The sequence below is a fragment of the Girardinichthys multiradiatus genome, chromosome 12 (assembly GCF_021462225.1).
Source record: "Girardinichthys multiradiatus isolate DD_20200921_A chromosome 12, DD_fGirMul_XY1, whole genome shotgun sequence".
Taxonomy (NCBI): domain Eukaryota; kingdom Metazoa; phylum Chordata; class Actinopteri; order Cyprinodontiformes; family Goodeidae; genus Girardinichthys; species Girardinichthys multiradiatus.
Genome location: NC_061805.1, coordinates 27423677 through 27447346, shown reverse-complemented (window position 1 = coordinate 27447346; position 23670 = coordinate 27423677). Strand labels below are relative to the sequence as shown.

At 39.1% G+C, this 23670-nt stretch overlaps 1 protein-coding gene across 5 annotated transcripts in view; it reads left to right on the top strand.

Moving 5' to 3' along the window:
• Window positions 1–23670, top strand: part of grid2 (glutamate receptor, ionotropic, delta 2) — a 749910-nt gene that overhangs the window by 374051 nt on the left and 352189 nt on the right. For all 5 annotated transcript variants that reach the window (XR_007040614.1, XR_007040615.1, XM_047381418.1 and 2 more), the window contains exon 3: window positions 22683–22970. Coding sequence is in view for 3 of the 5 variants with exons in the window: in XM_047381418.1 (XP_047237374.1) it covers window positions 22683–22970 (288 nt within the window). In the remaining 2 variants the exon portion in view is untranslated. The remainder of the gene's footprint in view (window positions 1–22682; window positions 22971–23670) is intronic.

Here is a 23670-nt window from a genome sequence, read left to right as displayed (position 1 = left end):
ACATGAGGACCGCCCCAGGAATGAGGACCAAGAGTCACCTCTGCTGAGGACGATAAGTTCGTCCGAGTCACCAGCCTCGGAAATCGCAGGTTAACAGCAGGGTTCCAAACCTACAGAAGCACCTCCTAAAGCGGGGAACGCTATTATTTTTTAATGTGTTATTATTATTTTTCTTCTGGCAATAACAGTCATACTGCAGCATAAACTGCTTGGATCTATTAAGTTGATCCTGAAGTGGGTGAATGTGCACAGGTTTGTTTAAAGCTGCAGTAGGTATACTTTTGTTAAAGTGTATTATTTACATATTTCATCTTTTTTAACATATTTCTGTCACTATGTCCTGACAGTAGTATATGGACACATCATCTGTGAAAGAAAACAAGCTCCTCTGGCTCCTCCCAGTGCTCCTTCTGCCATTTGCAGAAATACATTGGTTGTTTCTGACCGGGAAAAATCAGAGCCAAGAGGAATTTCATAGCAGTGTCAGTCATGCTCGTATATGCGCTGCTCTCATCCTCCCCCACACAGAGCGTACCAGGCGCGTAGTTAGACCTGGGCTTCCGGGGTGGAAGCCCTGGATGTTTTCTGAATAGCTCCGGACTTCTTGATAGAACAAATTTTGAAGTATTAAAAAGATGCAGCCACAATATGGTATTGGACTTCACATTTTTATTTAAAAACAATCAGATTTTTTCAATTGTGTTCCATATAATCACCTCCCGCTCCACCTAACCTGACAATGAGTTAAAAGGATAAGACAAAAAATAGTTATTTGCGCACTCACGGCGCTGCTAATGCGCAACTATGCGCACAGCCAGAGACGGACTCCATTCTGGAGAAGTCCAGAATAGCAGTTTACTCCAGGTCAACCTGCCTACTCCATTACCTGAAAAGTTACACTGAGCACCTCAAACAGGGCTCATTTCAGAGCAACCGCGGAGCCAACCGCAGAGTGGGAGCCTGGTGGGTGTGTGTGTGTTCAGGAAAAGGTGGACGCCTTGCGGTATAACCCAGACGAAGATAGCGGTAAAACCTGAATGCTGACTCAGAATGAGCTAATTGTAAGTTACAGCTAATCACTTATTCACCCAGCAAGACATGAGGTGGAGGTTCACTCTAATGAGCATCATCAGGGTTATGATGAGGAACTTTCACCTGAGCTATAGGTGAAGGTAAATGATCTGGCTGTAATAGAAAACAGTAGCAACCTTCTCTGTGAGCTTCTAGCCGGATTCGCATCATGATGTGAAAATATCTGGTCCTTTACTTCAGTCAAAATAAAAGCATTTAATCCTAACGTAGTTGAACACATTAAAAGGTCCTTCAGATCAACACATTGATCTCATTGCTGCAGCCAGTCTTATAGTCTAGTTCTACATGTAGACAGAAAAAAAGTGCTGCTCAATAAACCAGGAAAATATCTCCTGGTGCAAGTTAGACATAGTAGGAAGAGCAAAAGTAAGCCTCCCTCTTCTGTTTTATATCTTCTGTGCTGATTCTAAACATACAGCTCTGACTTTAAAGAAGCAGCATAATTAATAAATAAATCATAGCACTTAATCACAGGTGGACAATTGATTAGTTAACTATTTTATTTTTCTGAATACACATGTAATATTATATAAACTAAACTAATTAAACAAGGATACAGTTTTACTGAAGGTGAGACATACATACCATATGTACACAGTTATTAATAACTGTAATATTAGTACTGATAAGGTCCAGGATGAGGCTATATTTTAAACACCACAAATTAACACCTTTCCTCTCAAAGTGTTTAATAGTAAGAACTGCACTAATGTCTCATATGCTCAGTGCAGAACAAATGACTGTGTTGAAAAATGTTTCTTTTATTATTTTGGCAAGCCAAATTTCTTCAGAAGTGGAATGAAGGCCTAAAAGATGATAAAATAGAAGAGGTTCATAAAAGAAGGAACAATTTTAAAAAAATGTTTCGAAAGCTCTTGGCATTATACAATAAATGTGTTTAAGGATTTTACCATTTGACTAAGATTTAGGAAAATCAACTTTATACCACTTTCCTTTTTTCAAATGTAAGAAATTAAGACAATAGAACCTCAGGAGTGGAACATTTTAATGAGAATATAATGTTTAAAAAGGTAATTTATGTAGATGACAAAAGAAGCACATTTATCTGGCCCAAAGTAAATATCTCTGAGTTTAAGAAAAACTTTTGTCAGCAAAAATTCAGATTAAGTTATTTTCTAAGTACCTCAAAATGTTATGTCATTGTTATTATTTGCTTCAGTAAAGTGGTTTTTCATCAAGCCTAAACTCTGTTTCTCCTTGTCCTTCTTTCCGCTTCTAACAAAAATAAAAAGTAAAATTATTGCAAACCTTTTTTGTTTGATTCACAATCATTTACATTCAGTCTAAAACCAGCCGAAACAGAGAACTGGTACAATATGTCCTATATTATTTTAATTTTAAATTACTTATAAATTGTCTAATTGAAATCAAAATATTTTGAATTTGGGCTAAAGCCCCCAATGTTTTGAGTCCCTAAAAACACCCCTGGTTCTAGCTCAAGATTGCCAATGTGCTGCAGCTGTGCTAATGGTACAGACAGGTCACAGTCAATGAAAAGCACATTATTGATGTTTCGTCCCTACCAGTGAATGTGCCATAGCTGTTTATGTGGCATCACCGGTGGGCCACAGTACCATGGACTTAGTCTGAAATTTTGAACAAACACACCTAACAGATCCCTCCCCCTTGCTCTCTTCTGTGCTACAGCCCTCCCTCCACAGCACACCGGCCAGCTTGATCTAGAACCATGGTGCACTCTGTGAGGGAGAATGTGAGCAACGCGTATATGACTGTGATTGACACTGCTAAAAGATCCCTCCTGGCTCTGATTGGTTGTTTCTGACCGGGCGCAATGTATTTCTTCAAATGGCAGTAGAACCACTGGGAAGAGCCAGCCGAGTTTGATTTTTTTCCACAGATTACTTTTCTATATTCTACTGTGATTACATATTGACAGTTTAAACAAATATGTAAAAAAATACATTTTAACAAAAGTTACCTAGTGTAGCTTAAAGTAAGAGCTTGCAATTCTCCATGCATGAATAGTAATGGTGGACAGGCTAGTGATGTATAGTGGTGTGAATGGAGGAGAAGAACCAACAGTAGACTCTTGTGGACAAAAACCTTCATTCAAGCTAAGTACTGCTGAATAGCTCTGGGTCAGAAGAAGATGTGCTCTGGCAGAGGCTTGGGAAAAGGTCCTAGGGGGTTTGTTTAAGACACAGAGAGATGCAAGGTAAGTACCAGATAATCTTTTTATTTTATTTTTTTTATTGAACTTAGATTGCTTAACTGCTCCACAATGTTGGATAATTGGGCCTTGAATGAGAGTCTGGCTGGTCCTTTTACTCTATGGCTTGATGAGATGATCAGTGTTAGGTGCATCTGCAGGAGCAACCTCACCTCAGGTGTAGCAGCTGCAGAAATATAAAGAAGGAAAACATACAACCACCCCACGATCATTGCACTGAAATACATCAGCTAAATGAGTCTTACTTTGGCTCATTCTACACATCAGACAAGTTTATAAAAAACCCGTATCAATTGAATCTTTAGAGACTTTCTGTCTAGAAGCCTGTTTCAGAGAAGCAGATTGTTCCAATTCCTTCAGTTGAGTTTATGAAAAATTGCAAATATGCCACAATTTGACAGGCAGAGAATATTATGTTGGCATCAGTAGTATGATTCCCAAGAAGCTTCTAGCCTACTAGCAATACCTTGGCATAAAGAAGATCAATAGAAAAAAATATGTATCTCTCAGGTCCTTTGTCAGGTATTTCCTTGCTCTGTTCTTCAGTTGTTGACAGTTTTCTGCCCCTGACATTTTCTTTGTTCTTTGTTTGTTTCATTTTAAGTAAACAACATGCTGTTAAAAAGAGGTACAAGATCAGGGGAGAAAGAGAGCCAAATTGTATTTTACACAGTACATTTGTGCAAGGTTTGTTGGGTAAAAATACCTTTGACATAGCAGCAAGTTATTTAATTTTGCCAGGCCATTAAAAAGACAAAAAAAAGTATTATCTTGTTGGATTGAGATTAAATTTAAAGATTTTGTTTTGTAAGATTTACAAAACAAAGTCACACAAGGAAACTTAACATACCTATTTATGTACCACAACCTGAATAAAAAGATTTTCTGTTGGGATTCTATAGAAATGCATCTCATGATTTTCTGGTGGCCATATTTTTGGTATTGTCTGGTTTCTTGTTAGTACAATACAGGCTCGGAACCACGTGGTGCAAAGCACCCAGGACACAAATTAATCAAGTGAACATACGTCATTCAGAATCCTTCTGGAAACTGTTGTCACCTCGTTCTGAAGGCTGCTGTGACTGGGTGCTTATTTTGGCCAAACCTAAAAGGTCATTGTATCATTAGAGAGCGATGGAAGCGAAGAGTTGATGTAGTTTTCTTTATTGACCACTCTTGCATGAATAGAGAGCTAGGGGGTCTGCAGTGACAGAGCACTAGAGACTTGCTGGCATGTTTTGCTGGATATTTGCCGGGAGAAAAGGGGCAACAAATCCCTTTACAGATTTGTATGTCAGTGCCAAGATTTGGAATTTGATACAAGCAGTCATGGGCAGCTGGAAGCATTCAGCAACTCACTCAGTGCACAACCCTGTTTGAGTTTGTCTGTGAATCCCATCCCAACTGACTCAGTGCATTGATTATGAATACTGGTGAGCTCAGTTTCTCTATTTCCAATTAATAACCCACAGCCTATGAGCCAATTGTAGCAAACTGTTCTAAGTACAGAATACCTAATGAATCTATGTTTGTGATAGCAAAGTTTTACATTCAAGCAGATGAGTTAAACTATTAATATTAAAGGTTTGGATAAGCATGCCAGTTTGCAAAATGTATGACTTTGAGCAGTGGAGGAAAATGAATAAAATAATTAGTTAATCATATTAAACGCAGCATTAAGGTACTTGCCTGAAATTTTAATTATTCCAGTATTAAAAACACTCAAAATGCACTATTTTAAGAGTCACCGAGTTCCAAGGTAATGTTAAAGTATCACTAATTTGCTTTGGTTGTTCGCCCCACTGCTTCTGCTTGGCAGGACTTAAAGTGACTTATTTTCCCATTTAGAAGAATGTGTTTCAGCACTGTCCCAAACATATATGAATTTTCTTCTTTTGTTCTAAAGTGTATCCATTTATAAATAGGCTGAAATTAATCACACTGACATTTTGCTAACATGCATGCATGTCAGCTGTCATTACGTGCTATACTTTCACCTGTATTAATTAGGAAGTAGGGACTTTCATCCCTATTGAAGGAACTCTGACAGAGTCATGCATCATTACGGAATTCCCCTCAGTGTCTTAATAATTAATCTGTCTCCTTTACATGGTAATTTGCATTTGTCTCTATCCGTTCTCTACAAGCTTTGATTCTCTCATCATTTTCTAGAGCTCTTTGCTGCAGTACAATGGTTGAAAATCTCTATTTCCTCTGGTCATTTCTACGTCCCCCTGAAATGAATGTCCTTGAATTACTTGAGAGACGAATTTATTATTTTTTTTCTAAGAATTTTCCACTTAATCCATTCATTTATAACCGGTTTTCCAAATCTATGATCATAATCGCAGCTAATTTAGTTGTTCATCAGTCACCAAGCTGCTATCTTCATGCACAGCATGCCACACCAACAAGGAGATATCTTTTACAGTCAAACAGAAGAAATAATTCTTCACATAGTAGAGTTGTCACAATAATAAATGTTGAAACTGAATAACAACACCAGGAAAATACTTAGCACTTAATTTAATTTTCAGGTTTGCGAGATAAAATGTTTTTGCGACCTAGGGGTTCTTTCTAATTCAGATCAGCAAAACATAACCAATAACATTATACAATAGTTTTGTCTTAATTAGTGTGAAACCAGTAAATATTAGGCAAGTCAGCATCCATTTAGAATAAACAAAAACGTAAAAGTATAACTTCCCCATAAAAATAAACAGCTGATAAGATAACACTTGTTAGAAGTGTTAATATCCTCAAAGTAAGCGTGTACCTCAAATTCAGTTGAATAAGTATTTAGAAAACATGTTTCTTTACAGCTTAAATCTGGTCCATGCAAATGCTTTTAGTAATAGTCTTGTTAAGCTTTTGTCTTTCTTATAATTTTGATTCATGGTTTCTTTGATAATAAACTAGAATCAGCAGGACAGGTTGCCACTGCTTTTGACTAGTTTCTGGTCAAATTATGTCAGCTTCTGTCTGGATCTTCAAAGAAAGAAAAATCTATTAGTACGGATATTGTAATCTGCTAAATAATGACGTAATTTATGTTGAAATGACAAGAAGGTTATGGAAACAGTAGTGACAGCTAAAGAGTAATATTGTATTTGCTACAGAACGTGAAGCTGCACACTCACACTTGTATCTATCTGTATTAAAAAAAGCTTTTCTTTCTATTTTTAACAGTTAGGCCAAATATTTGCTAAAAGTTCCCAAAAATAAACTGAAAATATAAGTGCAAGAGTAAAGATGTGAAGGAGGACAAACAGACAAGGGCGTATTTCAGTCCTGGCAAAGCAATAGCAATAAAAGCCCCAGAGCTGTAAACAGAAAAGCTCTGGATTTTCCCAGGGGACACTTTCATCTCCTTGACTTTACAATGGATTGAGTTGGGACACAAAGATATATAAGATGTCAGGTCTCTTTGAATTGATCAAGGAAGGATGGAAAAATAGCCCAAAGAAAAAAGCAATGAGAAAGAAGATAAACTGTTAGCTACTGTGAGTTTTATTTACACCAAGACCTATTTATTTTCTTTGTCTTGCTTCATGCCTTCCTCACATTCAATAAAACATCTGTAAGACGTGAAAAGATGTTGGTCATTTTTTAAATATAGAATGAAAAGAAGGAAAGTTCGCACCTAATAGAGAAAATAAACTGTCAAGGAAACTGGTGAAAGTGAGGAGGATAACTGTTATGATGTCAAGATCAAGACAGCAAGAACATTAGATGGGCAGACAACAGGTTCACTCAGTTATAGGCCGAAAAAAATGATTAATTTATTTTATAAAGCTACTCCAATTTTATGCAGCATCCTAGATATAAATAGATTAGGTGTGTGATTTAAGAAAATCTTGAAAATGTAAATTTCTTTTGGTTTAAAAAAAAATCCATGTTTATTTGTGAATCTGTTTAATTTGGGGATAAAATGATAAATATCTTGTGTATTGATAAATATTTAGTCAGTCCCACCGGTAGCCCATTTTTGTCTGCAATGTGTGTTATGCATGAAGAAATGAATGAATGACAAAGTACTCACAGGGGGAAGCTTTCTTACTTTGGAAGTCTGAAAGATTTTCTTAAAGAAAACTGAACCACTTATTAAAAAGAGATCAGACAAATTAGGAAAAACAATGGCTTTGTTTCTTGCCTAATTTTTAAATTCTATTCATAGAAAGCTCCATATGGCGGTATTAACTTAAAGGATAAGGAAAGCAGGGAAAGGGGTACTGCTGGTAGTTATCTGGAGAGACGAGCAGAATTTTAAGAAGCAATGAAGCAACCACCTTGGGGTGCGGTGTGTGGTGAGGTGTGAGGGTTGGTGAGGTGTGGGTTTATTGGCAGAGGCAATCTGCACAGAATATGATTTAATTGGATTTAACACATAATTGAGTTGATGGATAGATGAATAAAGGGTTAGATTGATAGAGGAAAGAAAAAAATGAACAGATTTACTTTAAAAGCACCAATTTTAGATACAGTAAAGGAATATTTTGATACTAGATGGAAGGCCAAAGGTGAAAGTAAAAGAGATTAGCAAGGATTGGAAAGGAGAAAGCTTATAGGGTGCAGGCAGATACAATGTAAGAGCTCTATTTTGTGCTCAACAACTAACAAAAGTCAATTATTAAGTAGTGATCTCTTACATTAAAGTGAATGAGGTAGAGCAGAGAAGACACACAAAAGATAAAAAGATTAGATTAAAAAGTGTCCATAAAAGTAGTAAAATAACTGAAAAAAATTATTTTCAAAAAAGAAAAAAAAAAGAAGAATGAAAAGGCAGCATGGAAATGTGTGTTGGACTGTTCACATGGTAGCTGTGTTAACAGTGAATTCAGCAACTGGATGAATTCTGAACAAAGTGTAACGAATAAAGGTTGAGTAGAGGTAACAATGCTGTAGAGTACAAAAGAGAGGGTGTATTAATCTCTAAAGAAAAGATACTAGGCGAATAGATGATGTTCAATGTGGCGAGTTTGATGGTTCTAAGCGTGGTACATTCAATCTTAATAAGAACACTGTAGGAGGTGTGGAGTCAAAGGGAAGGTAAGGAGTAGGAACAGATTGTATTTGCAAGAAATCAAAAGTTTTGTATTTTTAATCAATCACAACAGTCAGCAGTCAAAGACTGACGCTGATAAATTTCTTGATATCAAGTCGAAAAGGCCACGCTATCTTTAACATCTTCTATCTTCCTGACCGCATAATTCAAGACTTGGTTCCCTGAAGGATTGTATATCAGCAAACAGCAGTCAACAAATTCACACAGACACACGGTGAGGCATTTATAGAGTGGGGCGTATTTTCAGCCCGCCAGCAGATGAGTAAGCATCTCATGCTGCCGTTTGATGCTTAGCTGTGCGTATGTCACAGTGCAAGGCAGCAGATTGAAACTGTGGATCTAGAGCAATACACAAAACAATTCACAGACTCAAGTAGGTCATCCTCACTCTCACCCCAACAGCACGAGTCGTTGGACATGGAGATAAATCTTGAACATAAAGCATATTTATGCAGTCCTGGCTATCTCCTGGCTTTTGGCAACTTGTAACACTTTTTTTCTGAGTGAATTTGTAATATACAGGTCCTTCTCAAAATATTAGCATATTGTGATAAAGTTCATTATTTTCCATAATGTAATGATGGAACTTTAACATTCATATATTTTAGATTAATTGCACACTAACTGAAATATTTCAGGTCTTTTATTGTCTTAATACGGATGATTTTGGCATACAGCTCATAAAAACCCAAAATTCCTATCTCACAAAATTAGCATATTTTATCCGACCAATAAAAGAAAAGTGTTTTTAATACAAAAAACGTCAACCTTCAAATAATCATGTACAGTTATGCACTCAATACTTGGTCGGGAATCCTTTGGCAGAAATGACTGCTTCAATGCGGCGTGGCATGGAGGCAATCAGCCTATGGCACTGCTGAGGTCTTATGGAGGCCCAGGATGCTTCGATAGCGGCCTTTAGCTCATCCAGAGTGTTGGGTCTTGAGTCTCTCAACGTTCTCTTCACAATATCCCACAGATTCTCTATGGGGTTCAGGTCAGAAGAGTTGGCAGGCCAATTGAGCACAGTGATACCATGGTCAGTAAACCATTTACCAGTGGTTTTGGCACTGTGAGCAGGTGCCAGGTCGTGCTGAAAAATGAAATCTTCATCTCCATAAAGCTTTTCAGCAGATGGAAGCATAAAGTGCTCCAAAATCTCCTGATAGCTAGCTGCATTGACCCTGCCCTTGATAAAACACAGTGGACCAACACCAGCAGCTGACACGGCACCCCAGACCATCACTGACTGTAGGTACTTGACACTGGACTTTGGCATTTTGGCATTTCCTTCTCCCCAGTCTTCCTCCAGACTCTGGCACCTTGATTTCCGAATGACATGCAGAATTTGCTTTCATCCGAAAAAAGTACTTTGGACCACTGAGCAACAGTCCAGTGCTGCTTCTCTGTAGCCCAGGTCAGGCGCTTCTGCCGCTGTTTCTGGTTCAAAAGTGGCTTGACCTGGGGAATGCGGCACCTGTAGCCCATTTCCTGCACACGCTTGTGCACGGTGGCTCTGGATGTTTCTACTCCAGACTCAGTCCACTGCTTCCGCAGGTCCCCCAAGGTCTGGAATCGGCCCTTCTCCACAATCTTCCTCAGGGTCCGGTCACCTCTTCTCGTTGTGCAGCGTTTTCTGCCACACTTTTTCCTTCCCACAGACTTCCCACTGAGGTGCCTTGATACAGCACTCTGGGAACAGCCTATTCGTTCAGAAATGTCTTTCTGTGTCTTACCCTCTTGGTTGAGGGTGTCAATAGTGGCCTTCTGGACAGCAGTCAGGTCGGCAGTCTTACCCATGATTGGGGTTTTGAGTGATGAACCAGGCTGGGAGTTTTAAAGGCCTCAGGAATCTTTTGCAGGTGTTTAGAGTTAACTCGTTGATTCAGATGATTAGGTTCATAGCTCGTTTAGAGACCCTTTTAATGATATGCTAATTTTGTGAGATAGGAATTTTGGGTTTTCATGAGCTCTATGCCAAAATCATCCGTATTAAGACAATAAAAGCCCTGAAATATTTCAGTTAGTGTGCAATGAATCTAAAATATATGAATGTTAAATTTTCATCATTACATTATGGGAAATAATGAACTTTATCACAATATGCTAATATTTTGAGAAGGACCTGTAATGTTACAATTACACACTAATTTTACAGATAGAAAAAGTCCTTAGAATGTGGACCTGAAAAAGCATCTTTCTGTTAAGCTTATTTCTTTAAATAAGGAATATGATGGTGAATGTATTGGAATGATGGCTAGTCATTTCAGATAAATGATATGACAAATGTGCTATATTTTCTAAAAACCAAATTCCACCTAAGTGGAATATTTTGGATGTGGGAGTTACAGCCTTGACTATGTCAAAAATTACAATATTGATTTTGATGCATTATCATTTTTGGAGCAATAAGAGCCTATAGCAAAAACATACACTTTTTACCTATAGGTCCAAAACACGGTACAACTTATAAAAGTGTAATAAAAACTGTATATATACATATTGTGTTTTATTTTTTTTTTGGCTCTCTGTGCATCAAATCTCTTCAACAACTTATATATATATATATATATATATATATATATATATATATATATATATCATCTTTTTTATGTCCAAAAAAACCCACATGTTTTGAAGGAAAAAAAAAAAAGGAAAGAAAAAGTTTCCAAAAATTAACATTAAAGTGGAATATTTTGGATGTGGCTGTTACAGCCTTGACTTAGTGAAGAATTTGTAACAATATTGATTTTGATGTATTATTATTTTTTGAACATGAATAAAACCTATGGGTTTGTGAAGTGCAGAATCAGCTGCATTGCTCTCAAGGAGAAATCTCTGCAAACACCAGGGTGCAAACTATTCTCACAGAAGATGCACGTGCTATGCCAAACATCCAATAGGAGATAGAGTGTCTCTCTTGATAAAGAAAACATTAACAAAGCCAACTTGGCTTTTGATTCTTCAAATTACACAGACACACACATGAACAGAAAAAAATATTTTCTAAACCACATTCACTCACTCTTCATTCCCAGCATATCAGGACTATTTTTGTTTTCGATATTTTTTATTTATTTTTTTGCCGTGCATTTTGAAAGGTAAGATAACTACAGGGGTTGGACAATGAAACTGAAACACCTGGTTTTAGACCACGATAATTTATTAGTATGGTGTAGGGCCTCCTTTTGCGGCCAATATAGAGTCAATTCGTCTTGGGAATGACATATACAAGTCCTGCACAGTGGTCAGAGGGATTTTAAGCCATTCTTCTTGCAGGATAGTGGCCAGGTCACTACGTGATACTGGTGGGGGAAAACGTTTCCTGACTCGCTCCTCCAAAACACCCCAAAGTGGCTCAATAATATTTAGATCTGGTGACTGTGCAGGCCATGGGAGATGTTCAAACCAATCTTTCACCAGTCTTGCTCTGTGTATTGGTGCATTGTCATCCTGATACACGGCACCGCCTTCAGGATACAATGTTTGAACCATTGGATGCACATGGTCCTCAAGAATGGTTCGGTAGTCCTTGGCAGTGACGCGCCCATCTAGCACAAGTATTGGGCCAAGGGAATGCCATGATATGGCAGCCCAAACCATCACTGATCCACCCCCATGCTTCACTCTGGGCATGCAACAGTCTGGGTGGTACGCTTCTTTGGGGCTTCTCCACCGTAACTCTCCCGGATGTGGGGAAAACAGTAAAGGTGGACTCATCAGAGAACAATACATGTTTCACAGACCATTGAAACTGATGTTTGGCATTGGCATGAGTGACCAAAGGTTTGACTATAGCAGCCCAGCCGTGTATATTGACCCTGTGGAGCTCCCAACGGACAGTTCTGGTGGAAACAGGAGAGTTGAGGTGCACATTTAATTCTGCCGTGATTTGGGCAGTCGTGATTTTATGTTTTTTGGATACAATCCGGGTTAGCACCCGAACATCCCTTTCAGACAGCTTCCTCTTGCGTCCACATTTAATCCTGTTGGATGTGGTTCGTCCTTCTTGGTGGTATGCTGACATTACCCCGGATACCGTGGCTCTTGATACATCACAAAGACTTGCTGTCTTGGTCACAGATGTGCCAGCAAGACGTGCACCAACAATTTGTCCTCTTTTGTCACTCATAATGTTGTGTGCGTTTCAATATTGCTCATGGGAAATGTTTTATAAAAGGATTACAGTGCATCAAAAATATATGGTTATAATGGGAGTCAATGGGACCAAATCGGTACTGAAGGTAAAGAGTGTATGCAAAATGCATTGCTCTTGTTTTACAGACCTTGCAATCAAAATAATGAAGACATTTAAAACAATAAAAAGCTAATTCTGGCCAAGTTTCACAGAAATGATATTTAAGCTGACTGAGATAGTGAGCATCAAAAAACCAAATAAACAGAAAGTACACATTTGGTCCGCCAAGGTGCCTCAAAGGTTAATCCAGTGTGAAGGGGGCTTTACAGTGGTTTGGAGTCTTACAGGCACGAACACATGCTTGTCATCTGTACTCTGAGATTTTTCCAGGCCTTGTAAGTTTTAAGGATTTTGTTAATTTTGCATTTATGTAGCATTTTGCAAACAAATAATACAGAGTGCTGGCAGTGTCTTTTTTTTCTTCTCATGAAACAACATGCAGAGTTATAAAAAGTCCTCGGAATTTATAGTTTATCTGTGGACTGTAATATATTTTTAATATCTGACTTTTTTGCCATGGCTGTCAGAGATAGTGAATACAATATATGACATAATTAAGTTTTAAAGACAGAAGACATATTTATTTAGCTTTCTTTGACCCATGTTAAAATATTTTCAAAGTTTCTCACTGTATTTAGCTTCAGAGATTTTCTAGTGCTTTGGACATATAATCTTTTAGTGGATTTCTCAGGTATCAATTTACTTGCTTCAAGTACAGCTCTGCTCCTTCTAATTTCCACTATAGGTCACCGGGCCAGAGAAACTGTAGGACATTGTCTCAGTGTGATAAAGAGTGTATGTTGGGTGTCGGGGTGTTGTGGGAGGAGAACTGCCTGGAGAGAAGTATAAAAAGAAGTCAGTCACACCTGACTGCGAGTAAAGTGCTTGCAGTCCATTTTCTCTGACAGACTGACTAGTGGGAGAAGGGTCCCAATAACATGCTCTGTTGCAGAAGACACATGTAGAATATGCGCTGATATACAAAACATGAATCAAAGTATTAGAGGATCATGAGGTAGTGGTTTTGACTTCTGAAAATGTGTTCAAAGCCAAGACAAGCACAGTATCAGATTTTCCTTATTGGCTTGCTGTGGGACGTAGTAAAAAAATAGGAACAGAAGACAAACATAAATAAAAAAATGGATAAGCTCAGAGCAAATAAATTTACAAAACAAATATACCTTGGTAGAATCCCTGAGGTCGACAGTGTAAGCTCCCCGATGTGTACATGTTGGTCTGAATGACTGCCATTTACATCCTTTAAATAAACACCTTTACATGACCACTTCACAAGTCTTTACTTCCTTACTAAGAGTTATTCTGCAAAATGTAGACTCTATCTGGGATTTAGGGAGCAGGTGTGTATCTGTGGGGGATTGGAGAGTGGTTTGTGTTATTTGAAGGCATCTAAGTGGGTTGTGGTAGTTAGAGATGCAAGGTGGAAGATTCCAAAAGGGTAAAATTTCTCATTGTGTGCACTCCTACACAAATATCTGCCTAAAAGTCCAAACTTGCTTTTGTGCTCAAAGTTCAGTCATTGTTCACATCTGTGATTTATTTCTATTTTTTAACAGTGACAGTCTGCAGGTGCTATCTAGCAACACACAATTAAGAGAGAACTATTATGAACTTTTTAATCTTTTGTTTCAATATTTGCAGTATTGAAAAACTTTATCGCAAGTATATTTATCTTAAACACAGGCAAAGTTTTCAAACTCACTCCCTTCTCATTTTACTGCTGATGCTCTTACTTCTTTTTCTCCTTCAATTTTTTCTCTCATTAAACTGTTGCCTACATCAGAGTGATGTAAAGTTGGCCTGTGTTAATGCAATGGGTCCTTTAAGTCCTTAGTAAGAAATATTAATGACCCAAGTGCTTAGAAGCCCCCTACAGACTAAGGAGTATGTGATGTAAAGGGGATGAGGGCACTAATTTGCCAAAGTGGCTTTATAAATAGCGGATTAGCAAAGCCTGCTATTAGCCAAAGTCTTGATAATGCTAAGCTAATTTACTATAGCTAGACTAGAGCAATGCAGGTAAACTATTACCTAACATGACTGCTGTTTTGCAGAAGTGGAGTCTAGACAAAGTCTTTCATGAAAGGTGGCTGGCATAGTCACCTCTGACATATAGAGGAATCCAGGCTTAAACACTGAACTGAAATTCATACCTAATGTAAATCTACAGGTGCAATTTTTTCCACTAGATCCCGAAAGGCATATGTGCTTAATTATTAAGTTACTCTGGAACCAAAGTTGAATCCTGGACTCATCTTTTTTTTTAACCATAATCACCATGACTAAGAAGCATACCGCGACTTAGTGAATTGTAATCGAATATTGTTATACTTCAATTATTTCCTTAGAAGTGGACTTGTACAATGGCTGGTTCGAATGAAGCCCCTTTAGTTTATACTCATTAATAATCTACATCAGTGCCCAGGGAAAATAATGACTAAATTAACCCTGTTCTGTCATGAAGCGGGTTTTGGAGGTAGGACCAATGTGCAGTGGCGGATGCCAGGAGACGACGAATGAAGGTAAGTGCAGGTTTTAATATTTCCCAAACCAGACCAGAACAGAGAGTCACCAGACGTTAACAGGAACGTGGACAATGACTAGGGTAAGATGAAAACATCTATGATGAGGATCCAGCGGGGAACAATGAAAACAAAAAGGCACATCAGTAAAAGAAAATGTACCCAAATGAGGGCCAGGAAAACACAAACAGGCCAGAAACAAAACATAAACAAGGCCAAGGCCAGAAACAGGACCAAAAGACAAAAATATCAAAGCTCCAGGCAGGCAAGAACCAAAACAAAACAAAGTTTGGGCGGGCGACCCGGAGGTCGTCCCTTGCAGACCCAGAGTTCAGGAAGACGGCCCGGAGGTCGTTCCGAGCAGGCACAGAGTCCAGAAAGACAGCCAAGAAGATGTCCTGGTGGGACCCAGAGTTCAGAAACAGAGATAGAAGCACCTTTAGAACAGATAATCTGGAGGACAGCCACGAGGAAGCCTGTGGTGGAGCTTAGAAGGCTTGAAACCACAGTGGAGCTCTGGCGAGTGATGCAGAAACCGCTGGGTCCCAGGAGAATGGTGCCAAAAACCACTGGAGCCCTTGACGAAGCCGTGCACATCTGCGGCGGAGCCCTAGAGATCAGCTGAGGGAGGTAGCTGGGCCTCGAGCTCCTTCAGGACAGGAACAGGACCAGGTAGTGGAGGCAGCCTGGCTTCGAGCTCCTCCAGAACAGGAAATTGACTTGGTAGCAGTTCTTCCATGAACCGCTCAGAACCTGAGTCAGGCAGCGGAGGCAGCTCGGCTTCGAGCTCCTCCTGACCAGGAACAGGACTTGTCAACTGTCCTCTTCGAGCCATTCCCGAGGGCGGCTCATCCTTGAGCAAGAGTGGCGGCAGACGACCCATGGCGTGCGGACCTCCCGGGATGAGATTGAACAGGGGACCGATCTTATCCACAACCCTCTGCCGCTCTCTCTCCAACAAGCCCGGAAACAGGTGGCTCTCAGGGAAAACTTGCCCCTACACCTCCAGCCACTCCCACAGCTGATTAACTATCTCAAGTCTCTGTCAGGGAGAGCTGCTGGCAGTCAGGAGGCGTAAAAGTCGCCTGAACAGTTCTTGCCCCTTCTCGAACCCTGGATGAATCCTTCCTGCTTGTTCCATCTTGGGCTGGATCCTACTGTCATAGTTTTGAAGGTAGGACCAATGTACAGTGAAGGATGCCAGGAGATGACGAATGAAGGTAAGTGCAGGTTTTAATATTTCCCAAACCAGACCAGAACGGAGAGTCACCAGACGTTAACAGGAACGAGGACAATGACGAGGTTAAAACGAGGACATCTATGACGAGGATCCAGTGGGGAACAATGAAAACAAAAAGGCATATATACAAAATAGAACAGCAGGAGGAACCAATGAGAGACGAGAGAAGACAATCAGGGAAGACTAGGAACAGGTGTGATAAACGGAGGTAAAACAGAGACCAGACCAGGAAATGAACAAAAACACAGACACATGACGGCATGACATGTTCAGCTTTTGCTTATATGGAAATCCATTGCTTACAATATTTAGGCTCTTAAAATCAGAATGGTTTAATGTTCATACAGTATATAAAAAGACATTCCTTCCAAATTAGCCACGTTTCACGGCAACCCGGAGGAGTGAGAGCTGGATCCAGTACACCTTTTAAACTGTGTTTTAGTTGACTGTTTTCTCTTATGACAATGTGCTTTAAGCTTTGGTGGCAAAAATGTATCTGTTTTAGTTAAAATATTTGATAATTTTACACTTTGGAGAAAAAGAGTCTGAAATTTTAAAATTTTATTTCCCCTATTAGGTTGTGTTTTTTTTCATTGCAGCCATTTTTATGCACTACGGGTTGGTCTTCCTGTTTGTTAAATATCCTGACTGTTTAAGCACACAACCTGACAAATCATGTTTTTTAGAAATTAAAGACATCTGTGTTGTTATTTTAGCTATACCACACTTCCCGGTTTTATGGTCGTAGAGTAAAGTTAGAAATGACAGAATGTATTAAGGGCCACCTCTCTCTTGTTGTAAACCCACAGCTGGCCTCAAACCCTTGCATGCAGCAGGCTTCAGCTCTGCAAAAGGAAACATGGGTGGCAGAAATAACTTGGCATAACCCATTATGAACTGGGTGTCCATTACATGTGTGCAAAACTTTGTCGATATTCTGCCAATGTCGAAAAAAACACAATTTTGCAATTGCGGTGTTTCCATAAAATAAGAAACACAATTAAAATCACACATGTATACGATTGTTCACGGGATAACCAGGGGTGAAAGTGAGCCGGTACGGTCTGGTACTGCGTACCACTAAAAGATTCTGCGCCTGTGCGCAGTACCGGGAAGAGGGAAGAGCGGCTCGATGCTATGAAACCGTCATCCAGAACCAGTTACGGCTGCAAGAATTCACCTGCACATAAAGAAGATCAGATCCACTACCAATAGGGAGTCTAAAACACAAGTTAATGTGATTATAAATATAGCTATTTTCCCCTCATTCCAAATGTTTTCTGAACTGTTCGTGCTATGCTGGAGCCTCAATGCTCTTCCTTTGCTTCTCTCGAGGCTTTTGTGAACGGCCAGCCTTTAAAACGAGCACCGCTACGTTTAATGTCTGTCTGCTCGCTGCTAAATATCCCAGTTAAAAGCAAAGGGAGAGTAACTAGTTGTGTTTCATGTTATTTTGCTGAACTACAATAACACAGTACAGCTTGAAAACATTGCTTATAACCAGAGATTTCACATACACTACACAAGAGCGCATGCACGCTTATCTCCAAAACCGAGCGGTTGCCAAGGAGATCGGTGTGTTCGATTTGATGGACTGGGAGATTTTACACAGGTGGTGCACAGACATAAAAAAAATGTCGCTTGCATTAGGACAGGACGAACAATAAATCACTTACCATCAACAGACTTTTAGATAAAAACCGCGAAAACAACCGAACTGTCAAATTTTAAATTTAGATCAAAACTTGAGCACAATGCAGAGAACAATAACTTCTTTGTTCAAAAGAAGCTATGCATCATTAAATGGTTTATCGTTGTTTCATACATGGCAGTTCTTTAACAATTGAAATATTCTACTTTGTCTCAAGTGATTTTAATTTCTGCCTTATACAGACTACAGTAGAGTAAAATATTGATTGTTTTAATTAGTTTGAGTTTGGACTTTGCTGAGAGAGAGAGAGATCTCGAGGGGGCCACAGATGAGAGTATCAATTAACACACACACATTATATATATATATATATATCTATATATATATATATATATATATATATATATATATCTATATATATATATATATTTATATATATATATATATATGCCTGCATGTATGCCCCCAGTGCCTCCCCATTCCCCCCTCTAGTTCCGCCCCTAAGTACCGGCAAGAATTCAAAACTACTTTCGCCCCTGGCGATAATTCATTAAAAAACATGGCAGCGATGGATGTAAGCACTTACATTAGGTAAATTCATATTTCAGCCATGGCACTAGTGCTCATCATCAGCCATCACAGGAGATATCGGCGTCTTATTGAGATGTTGGAGCGATGCTTTTTCTAGATTTCTCAAATGTTGGCAGTTTACTTCTCGAAGTCCATTACAATAGCAGGACAAAAACAATTTAAACCAGATAGAAATCCAAACATGCCGGGCCATCCTCCTCCTACTACTTCCTGTTGTCTTCTTCATTTTTTTTTGCCAGTTATACCATCCGGTTGTTGAGTAGCAGTTTTGCAAAAACCTATTTCGATATGCCAAAAAAAACACCTCATCCTTACATCTTTAGGTAATTTCTGAACAGAGTTGAATAATGCCAGGGACAACTTTGTTCAGTTTGGGTATGTTATGAAGGAAACTGAATTGTTGAGTACAATGCTCTCAAAAAAGAGTTAATGCCACTCATAAACGCACTCAATTGAATGCACAAGATTGAAAGTATTTGTACAACGTTTTGTCAAAAAAGGGTGTTGTCCAGCTGCTATGGACAAAAATAAATTTAGCTTGAAAATTTGACATGTCAACTAACTGACTTGAGATGTTAGTTATGTTGTTTTTGTGCAAGCCAGCTTCCACAGAAGTTTGTAATAATCTGTGGCTCTCATGTGCTCTTTCACACATGTATACATATACAATATTTTATTCTGCCTCTCTCAGCACCATAAATATGTCTCCCTAAGCTCTTTCCTTTAGATATTTTTTATTAGTTTTTCCCTTTCTGTTCTTTTTCTTTCTTTTGGCTCGGTTTCTGCACTGTCAACAGAATATTCCCAGTGGCGTTAAACAGTCTGTGTCTTTTAAAGTGCTAATATACAGGTCCTTCTCAAAATATTAGCATATTGTGATAAAGTTAATTATTTTCCATAATGTCATGATGAAAATTTAACATTCATATATTTTAGATTCATTGCACACTAACTGAAATATTTCAGGTATTTTATTGTCTTAATACGGATGATTTTGGCATACAGCTCATGAAAACCCAAAATTCCTATCTCACAAAATTAGCATATCATTAAAAGGGTCTCTAAACGAGCTATGAACCTAATCATCTGAATCAACGAGTTAACTCTAAACACCTGCAAAAGATTCCTGAGGCCTTTAAAACTCCCAGCCTGGTTCATCACTCAAAACCCCAATCATGGCCACTATTGACACCCTCAAGCAAGAAGGTAAGACACAGAAAGAAATTTCTGAATGAATAGGCTGTACCCAGAGTGCTGTATCAAGGCACCTCAGTGGGAAGTCTGTGGGAAGGAAAAAGTGTGGCAGAAAACGCTGCACAACGAGAAGAGGTGACCGGACCCTGAGGAAGATTGTGGAGAAGGGCCGATTCCAGACCTTGGGGGACCTGCGGAAGCAGTGGACTGAGTCTGGAGTAGAAACATCCAGAGCCACCGTGCACAGGCGTGTGCAGGAAATGGGCTACAGGTGCCGCATTCCCCAGGTCAAGCCACTTTTGAACCAGAAACAGCAGCAGAAGCGCCTGACCTGGGCTACAGAGAAGCAGCACTGGACTGTTGCTCAGTGGTCCAAAGTACTTTTTTCGGATGAAAGCAAATTCTGCATGTCATTCGGAAATCAAGGTGCCAGAGTCTGGAGGAAGACTGGGGAGAAGGAAATGCCAAAATACCAGAAGTCCAGTGTCAAGTACCTACAGTCAGTGATGGTCTGGGGTGCCGTGTCAGCTGCTGGTTTTGGTCCACTGTGTTTTATCAAGGGCAGGGTCAATGCAGCTAGCTATCAGGAGATTTTGGAGCACTTCATGCTTCCATCTGCTGAAAAGCTTTATGGAGATGAAGATTTCGTTTTTCAGCACGACCTGGCACCTGCTCACAGTGCCAAAACCACTGGTAAATGGTTTACTGACCATGGTATCACTGTGCTCAATTGGCCTGCCAACTCTCCTGACCTGAACCCCATAGAGAATCTGTGGGATATTGTGAAGAGAACGTTGAGAGACTCAAGACCCAACACTCTGGATGAGCTAAAGGCCGCTATCGAAGCATCCTGGGCCTCCATAAGACCTCAGCAGTGCCACATGCTGATTGCCTCCATGCCACGCCGCATTGAAGCAGTCATTTCTGCAAAAGGATTCCCGACTAAGTATTGAGTGCATAACTGTACATGATTATTTGAAGGTTGACGTTTTTGTATTAAAAACACTTTTCTTTTATTGGTCAGATGAAATATGCTAATTTTGTGAGATAGGACTTTTGGGTTTTTATGAGCTGTATGCCAAAATCATCCGTATTAAGACAATAAAAGACCTGAAATATTTCAGTTAGTGTGTAATGAATCTAAAATATATGAATGTTAAATTTTCCTCACGACATTATGGAAAATAATGAACTTTATCACAATATGCTAATATTTTGAGAAGGACCTGTACATTGAGACTGCACAGTGTGTGTAGATATGTTTTTTCTCCACAATGTCTTTAATTCTATTTTGCTGCTTTTTTGTTTCATGCAGTGTCAATGTGACCAGATTTTATTTTACTTGAAGTTAAAGTAACACATTTAACAGTGATGGATGCCGTCAAGAACAATATGGGAGTGAAAATGAAATATAGATCAAGATGGATGAGGGATGGGAAGCAGAGGAAAGGACATAAGGACAGGATGTAGGAGGTCAGTTTTGAACTGAGGACAAAGAAGAGTAAGAGTGGTTGTAAATCAGAAGGAAAACATAGCAACAGAAAGAAGCAAGATCAGTGGGTACTGTTGTCAAGAGAATAAACATATTATGAGGTTGAATAGTGTTTCTTAGTAAGGATCATGAAAAACAGTTGAGGGTGGAGAATGAAATAATTGTGAAAAAAGGGTGTTAAAAAGAAGAGAGGATGTGTGACTATAGACTGAGGACAATGCAGTGAATTCTGCAGTGCTGTAGGGCAATTAAAATGAAAGTGACCATGAAATGATCGGGACTGAAAGGTACACACTCAGAGGTGTTATTTTGGACAACAAGGGAGATAATGGGGGAGTTGCTAGGAGGTAAAGGTGTTCTGATAGCATTGGAAGCCCAATAGGAAGAAAAGGGTGGCACACAGTGTCTCTGAGATGAGGAAAATTCAGTCAGTAGAGAATGAACAATTGAATTAAAAAAATGTATAAAGCCAGCAAGAAGACGCAATAATTAAACTCTTTGTGGGTTGGTCTTTATGAAAGGTTTAGAAGCATTCAATTGCAGTTTCTTCAGTTTGACTAAATTATTAACAATGAACATCGGAAACATCTCATTTTGTTTCATAGTGGGTTTCTTTTAGTGAAAAGTCTTCATGCCTATGAAGCTTTTTGACTTTTTTTCAAACCACTTCAACTTTTTCACATTTTGACCAACACAAAGCAGCACACACTGTAGTTGGGATATGGAAGTAAATAGATACATTGTTTTCAATATTTTTTTTTAGTAAATGATATGAAAAGGGTGACAATAATATTTATTCAGCCTCTCTAAGTCAGTACTTTGTAGAACAACATTTAACAGCAGTTACAGATTCAAGTCTTTTGGGGAATACCTCTACCAACTTTGCACATCAAAAGACTTTTCAAAATAGCTCAAACTAATTAGATTGGATGGAGAGTCCTTCCATAGATTATCAGTTGAATTTAGGTCTGGATTTTAGCTTGTCCTTTCTAACACATGAATATAGTTTAATTACAGTTCTGTCAACTATGTAGCTATGGCTGGATGATTAGGAGTATCGCTCCGAAACATTCAAACCTCTATTTGATTTACAAATATTTTGCAACCTCTCACATTTCTTCCTGTATTGCCCTGTTTACCTTTTTTTTTTTTTTTAGCATTTCCACTGTATGATGCTGTCACCACCATTTTCATTGAAATGTAATGTTGTGTTTAGGGTGTATTGCAGTGTTAGTTTTAGCGACACATAGTGTTATATATTGAAAAACTATTTTAACCACAACTAAATACTCAAACATCACAATTTGTGCTATGAAAAATGTAATAGTAGAATATAAAGAATATAAAATAACCAATTCTTCTCTTGTCTTTTCCTTCTCCTTCCATTTTCTTTTCCCTTCTATCCAGCTTGCGAGCTGATGAACCGTGGTATCCTGGCTCTGGTCAGCTCTATTGGCTGCATGTCAGCAGGTAGCCTTCAAACATTGGCCGATGCAATGCACATACCCCATCTTTACATCCAGCGCTCCCCGGGGGGAACACCCCGCTCGGCCTGCCCACCCACCAGTCGGATTCCTGGAGCTGACGACTACACCCTCATGGTCCGCCCACCTGTGTTCCTCAATGAGGTTATCATGCAGGTGGTGTCTGAGTACAGCTGGCAGAAGTTCGTCCTCTTCTATGATTCTGATTTTGGTGAGCTAATCAGCTATGTCTGCTAACCTGTCTGTCTTTCAGCGCTAACCCCCTGCCCCTTACAGACTGCGGTATGCAAAGCCAATGATTACCAGAGCACAACTTGTTTCTAATTTATGGAGGTGCTGTTGTGGGATTTTTTTATTTGGTTCAATTGTATCTTTAACCTCCCTGCAGGGAAGGATTTTAATAAATTAAGCAAACAGTGACGTCTAAAACCTTGTTCTCTCTTGTATTCCCCCCTCTTTCCCAAACATACATGCAGACACAGATATATACTGTCTTATGAACGTATTTACTCACTGTAAAAAAGACAGACATGCATTTCTATACACAAGCAGGCAAACTGCTTGTGTAAAGATTGCTCATTCACCCTTTTCTCTCTTTGTCTCACCCTGTCTTTCCAGTCCTTTATCTCTACCATTAGGCTACAAACTGCCTATGTCCCATGTATAGTTTGGCCCTAGTTCTAGAAGCTTCAAACTACAGAGTATAATTTTGCCATCATTACTTTGTAGATGTCTGTTTAAAGCCCATAGGTGTGTGAACAAGTCTTTAATCTCTGTCCAGCATATCGTGACCTTTCTGTACTTGGTCTTTTCAATTCCCTGACTTCAAGAATGTGATTGGATCACAGATTTTTAGGCAGAAGTCTCTCTCTGTGAATCAAAGCTGCAAATTAGTCCAGATACAGTTCTGT